Genomic DNA, 6517 nt, shown 5'->3' on the forward strand with positions numbered 1-6517 from the left:
CAGTGTTCAGAAAGCCTAAAAATTTTAGCCAATGCAAAATTTCCTTAATCAGTTTTAATTGTAGTTCACACTAATCACAACATAGGAGATTAAGCATGTGTGAACAGTTGAGTCTAGGATTACAGGTGGCTACATCTGGGAATAATTTCCATAAATGTTCACTTTTAGGGAGGCATTAGATTTAGTCATGACAAGAATGTGCTTTTAACCAAACATGCCATTATGCGATTCAATTGAAAACCTCAACTCTTAGAATCTACCAGGACAATATATGTTTCTATCATTTAGCCTCTATAAAGGCCTTTCTGAGTATTTGTGTCTTCTTGAAGTAGCAAATGTGCCCATAAGATTTGGGGGGCAAGCAACTACAAATAAGAACAGAGAGGCTGGTCATAACAGGAATCACTATTGCAAAGTACATTCACAAGTCAAACTGCATCGTCTTATAATGGATCAAATTCCATTAAGTAATAATGAAAAAACCTACACTCTTTCTTAGCACAGAAGAATCAAAGCAAGTACGCTTCTCCTCCACCCTGTTTCATCTTGTCGCCTTTCAGTACCTTGGACTAGAGGTACTAGTAGCCTGTTTCCACTTTCCTGTAACATATATTCTATTTTACTCCTCCCTGCACAAAACACACACACACACACACACACACACACACACACACACACACATACATGTACGCATGCACGCACACATGCAATCACTTGCTTCTATGTACATTTTCTGTTAAAATGGGGCTTTTCTTTCTGGTGCCAAAGTGATGGCCTTAATTTTTATTTTTTAAATTCTTTTAGTTTATGCAAACATCATCTACATGCTCCTTATCTTGGGAATAATTTACATTATTTTTTCCCACTGGAGAAAGAATAATTTTCATTTTTACAAAACTATTTTGGTCAAGACCTCGAGAGGCATTATTCTGTGTTATTTTGGTTGTAGAATAAGACAGGTACATCTGAATTTTTTTTTTAAGAAAAAAACTTCAAAAGCCTTTGGGAAAAGATTTTTATTTAAACAGACAGTCAGATAGAAAACCTGATTTTATTGAGACTCTAAGAGACAAAATGACTGGTGGTCTGCTTGGAGTTTTTATCACTTGCTCCAGGGACATGGAGGTTGGGAATTACCGTGTGTCAGAGTTAGATGATAAGTCTGGGTCCCTGGGTTATTGCTTTGGGGAGGTGACATGAGCTCTGTCAATGTGTGACTGATTTGTTGCTTCAGTGTCTCTCTGATATTAAATTTTGAGGAGTGGGCTCAAATTTCTGTTTGGGGGTCCGTCTATCCTCATTTGTCATTTAAAGAGAGTGCATTTGAGCACCATGTAATGGGAGATGGTGAGGGTTTTTAATTTTTAAATTCACTAATATCTAGCTAAACCATGCTGGGTAGAAATGAAGATACAAGAGATTCTAATAAATAATTAGATGGCTTAATAAACCTAATTATTCAAGAACTACCCACCTTCCAAAGGGAAAAGCAAGCACAGGGCATTTCTTTAGCCCCCTTTCTCATCTCATGTCATGAGAATGCCAATGAGACTCGTCCATCCTCCACCTCCCACTTCCTGGTGCCAGATCTGTAAGCGCTTAGCCAAGCATGCTGGGAGACACAGAACAACTAAAGGGAAGGAGTAGCCGGATGTCTTGGGTTTTCTTCCCATTCCGTTCTGTTCTGTTCTCCTGACACCACCTCATTACTAGACGTAGGCACTAGACGTGACAGTCAACTACATTTGAACTTAGCAGAGAAGAGGTAGTGAAGGCACCTAGTGCAGGAGACATGTCTCAAAGGCAGCCTCAGTCACCTAATCAGACTTTAATTTCCATTACAAATGACACAGAAACATCAAGCTCTGTCATCTCCAACGATACTACACCTGAAGGATGGACCGGAGACAATTCTCCAGGAATAGAAGCACTGTGTGCCATCTATGTTACTTATGCTGTGATCATTTCAGTGGGCATCCTCGGAAATGCTATCCTCATCAAAGTCTTTTTCAAGACTAAATCCATGCAAACAGTTCCAAATATTTTCATCACCAGCCTGGCTTTCGGAGATCTGTTGCTTCTGCTGACTTGTGTGCCTGTGGATGCAACCCACTACCTGGCAGAGGGATGGCTGTTTGGAAAGGTCGGTTGTAAAGTGCTTTCCTTCATCCGGCTCACTTCTGTCGGTGTGTCTGTGTTCACGCTAACAATTCTCAGCGCTGACAGGTGAGTTTCTTTTCTCTGTTCTATTTGCCGGGATGTGAAATTAGGGAAGAGGGGGGAAAAAAGGAAAGACAGAAAGAAAAGCTTGTGCTTAGCATTTACTGGCTACCGGTTGGCTTTTCTCACACTCTGTAACCTAAATGTAAGATTGAAAAAAAAAGCAGCGTTTTAAAATAAAAGTTAAGAGTAAAAATGTTAAAATGCCTCTGTTAGCATCTGAAGAGTGCTTGAAAAATATGTGCTTTGGGCTGGCGGTTCCTTTCTTTGAAATGTAATTGTTTGCCTGGAAGAATAGCAAACGGTGTTTTTATTTTCCTCCAGCTTATTAAGTCAGGCAAATTGTTGCAGGTGCAAAGAAAAATACTCATGCTTTATACATTAGTGCAGCCTAGTGGTATAACGGAGTCAACATGGAAACACCGATATAAGTGTGAAATGGACCGTGTATGCATTACCACGTACCAGAAGGCTGGTAACGAGAGAAAATGCATCTAATTTATTTGAAAGTCCCCAGATTATCTAATGGAAGGTAAACAGTAAGGTTTCCAGCTCCCTGGCAGCCCAGTGTCTTGTCTCCAATGAATTCTATTGTTTTCTCCATAAACATGGGGGGAGGGCTATCATTCCCAGAGAAATAAGTTTATTTTGATGGACTTTTAAAGTCCTGTGGCTGTAGCCTCACTGTCAGGGAGTTGGAGCTCTGGCTTAGGGTATTTTTAATTTGGATAATGTATTATCCTGTAAAAAACATCTATTGCTGAATAACCACAAAAGCATGAAAAAATAAGGCTCCAGATATTAAAGTTTTTGAAAGAAGTCCATAGGTAATTGATGCCTGGCAGGGATAGCTTTGTATGCTGAAACCTGACAGAAGCAAAAACTTGCTCTGTGTAAATATTATTATTATTATTATTATTATTATTATTATTATTATTATGCTGTTGTTGTTGTTGCTTTTACTGGTCTATATTCTTCTTGAGGGCAGACTTCCATAAAGGCTACAGGTTTTGAACTTCTGATTTTATCCTAATCTCCTCCACTGATCCATTCACTAAGTTAGGGAATGAGGTAGCCCTTATGGCTGGGGAAAACATGAGCTCTCTCCTTCTTACTGCTGGAAATCTTTTCTAGAAAGACTAAAGGCTACTTACTCTTCCCGGAGAATTAATTTGATTGACATGAGTCACTGATACATACAGGACTTCCTTAGAACACTCATGGCAACACATAGGGGTGAGTGATTCTCAAGTCACACAGGAAAACATGCTGAACATGTCCTAAATAAAATGTCTGCCCTAAAATTACAAAATTGCACATCTGGAATGCCTCATGGGAGTGAATAAGGGACAAGGTGATTAGCATAAATAAAATCAGCAGGTATATTCTGTATCTTCGGAACCACATCCAGTTCATGTTGTTTCCATACGACTGGAGACGAGGAGGAGCTGAAAGGTCCTATGTGTCACTGATTTCAACTCTGCTTGTGATTCTGTGTTTCTAGATACAAAGCAGTCGTGAAGCCACTTGAACGACAGCCCTCCAATGCTATTCTGAAGACTTGTGCAAAAGCTGGTGGCATCTGGATCGTGTCTATGATATTTGCTCTGCCAGAGGCTATATTCTCAAATGTATACACTTTCCAGGATCCTAAAAGAAATATGACATTTGAATCCTGTAACTCCTACCCTATCTCTGAGAGGCTTTTGCAAGAAATACATTCTCTGTTGTGTTTCCTAGTGTTCTACATTATCCCGCTCTCGATTATCTCTGTCTATTATTCTCTGATTGCCAGGACTCTTTACAAAAGCACCTTGAACATACCGACTGAGGAACAAAGCCATGCCCGCAAGCAGGTAAGTATAAATTGGTAGTCCTGCAAATACAGCCTGAATTTAGAAGTGAGCCCCGTCCAGCTGTTCTTCAGTGCGCTGCATTGCATTTATCTGTGTAGACATCAAATAGCAGTTTATTGCTGTTGTATGGGCACAGCCTCTTACTTGAGTCAGAAATTTATCACACATGTGAGTGGCGTTGAGCAAGTTATTTGACCACTTTGAGCCCCAATTTCTTTATCTGTAAAATGAAGAAGAGGACCAGATGACATAGATAGATAAAACTCCCAGCATCATTCCTGATGGTACCCTGCATTCGATTAATGGTGAGACTATTAGTATTGTAGGCAGTGTGAGTGCAACCAGAACTCTTTATCCTACAGAATGGGAATCTGCGTAATGTGAAATTATAGAGCAGTGCGTTACTTGCTTTAGCAAGTATCACAGGGTAGTAGAACTGCATAGAACAGAAAAACTGGCAAGACTCAGTGCAAACTACGTCTCCAGAGATAAGCATCCTGAGGTCTGAGATCAGTGGCATGAAGTGCCATGGCAAAGAGAACACAGTGACTCACACACACTTGATTGAGACCATTGATGGAGTTAGGTGTGCTTTCCTTTCATAAGTCTGTGCAGACTGAAAGGACAGTACCAAACATTGTCCTGTTTTGATCAGTGGTTGGGGAAGTTTCCATTCTGGAGAAGAGGGAAGTAGTGCCTTTTACAGAGAGGCAGGAGGGAGGGAGAGTACGATTCTTTTTTGTGTAGTTTATCGGTTAGTTGCAGAGCTGTGTTCAGGAGGCCGAAGGTCTATAAGCTGTATACTTAGCGTCCATGTGCTCCAGCTAGTTTTCTTCTGTCCATGGAGATGTGGGTAGGATTCTCACATATGCTGGATGGCACGTTTTGTTTTTATTCCTCTTCTGAGACAATCCAAATCCCTACAGACTAAAAACAACTTTGTACCAGCCTGACAACTTTCCTAAACCGCCAAAGACTGTGCTCACCTGTCAGCCTCTGAGGATGCGCTGAAAGCTGTTCTGAATAGTCTCGTGCCTTTTAGTGAGATTAAATCACTGGGGATTCCACAGCACTGCTTGAGTTAACTAGAGTATCTCAACTTCCAAGGACGGTGGGAGGCTTCAGAATAAGAGTTAATGAGACTGAGATCACAGGTTACCATGCCAATTAGCTTGTCAGATTCTGTATCCACAGGCAGACTTCCCATGTGTCCCAGCCAGTTAGCTCATAAGCATGTGTTCAAAGAGAGGCCAGCTTTTTAACTGTAAATTCCCATGTCAGTCTAGAGTATGGTGTTTTTTCAAAGTTCTGCCAGCTAAATAGTGTGTGTGTGTGTGTGTGTGTGTGTGTGTGTGTGTGTTTGTGCATTTTTCTCCCCATATAGATTGAATCCCGGAAGAGAATTGCCAAAACGGTATTGGTGCTGGTGGCTCTGTTCGCGCTCTGCTGGTTGCCGAATCACCTCCTGTATCTCTACCACTCATTCACTTATGAAAGCTACGCAGAGCCTTCTGATGTCCCTTTCGTTGTCACCATTTTCGCCCGGGTGCTGGCTTTCAGTAATTCCTGCGTGAACCCTTTTGCTCTCTATTGGCTGAGCAAGACCTTCCAGAAGCATTTTAAAGCTCAGTTCTGCTGCTTTAAGGCAGAGCAGCCTGAGCCTCCTCTTGGTGATACCCCTCTTAACAATCTCACTGTGATGGGGCGGGTCCCAGCGACTGGGAGTGCACACGTCTCTGAAATTAGTGTGACCCTGTTCAGTGGCAGTAGTGCTAAGAAGGGAGAGGACAAGGTCTAAATGTTCTATTAAAAATGATTTTCAGTCCCACTGTGTGTATCCAGCTTTAAGCTGTGCATAGTTCGGTGTCTGGGTTTTTTGTTATTCATGAATTGTGTTAAAGTTTTCAGAAAGAATTATCCTTATAAGTAAAACAAACCATCATTTTCCTCAAGGTGCAAACAGTAATGCCATTTGGGCTTTCTAAATACAATGAAGCCCACCAAGTACAGAAAAGCAGGTTTGGAACTAGCAGTCAACTGTGAAGAAGGCTGTAGAGAACGGATGGCATCTCTCATGCACTCATGCGGTTGTCATAAATTAGTGTTTGTGTTTAGTTGTGCTGTAAATTTAAGGGTTCTACTCTGCAAGCAAATGAGATCAAAAAGAGAGAAAACATGTCTTGCTTGTGTAAAATCTCTCTCTCTCTCTATATATATATATATATACATGCTTTCACAGAGTGAGTGACCCTTTCCTTCAATCACCATTCCATTATAAGAAATCTTGCAACTGAAACGAAAATGTTTAAGAGTTGGAAGGTGTTTAGCGCTGTGTCTGGGGCAGGGTGCTTCCCTTACTGGGTCAACACGTCCTGAATTTATGTAATTCTACTGCCATTTGATTAATAACTAGGCAAAGCCATGTCTCACGTTGTGAGGAA

The 6517-nt window shown here is 41.0% G+C and overlaps 1 protein-coding gene across 1 annotated transcript; it reads left to right on the forward strand.

Moving 5' to 3' along the window:
* Nucleotides 1–1792: 1792 nt before the first annotated feature.
* On the forward strand, nt 1793–5874 carry BRS3 (bombesin receptor subtype 3; the record flags this gene model as incomplete). The annotated part of the gene is made up of 3 exons (XM_080910035.1): nt 1793–2226; nt 3725–4076; nt 5461–5874. The coding sequence occupies 3 exons, from the start codon at nt 1793–1795 to the stop codon at nt 5872–5874; spliced, it is 1200 nt and encodes a 399-aa protein (XP_080766161.1).
* Nucleotides 5875–6517: the final 643 nt, after the last annotated feature.

The sequence above is a fragment of the Micromys minutus genome, assembly GCF_963924665.1.
Source record: "Micromys minutus genome assembly, chromosome: X".
Lineage (NCBI taxonomy): Eukaryota > Metazoa > Chordata > Mammalia > Rodentia > Muridae > Micromys > Micromys minutus.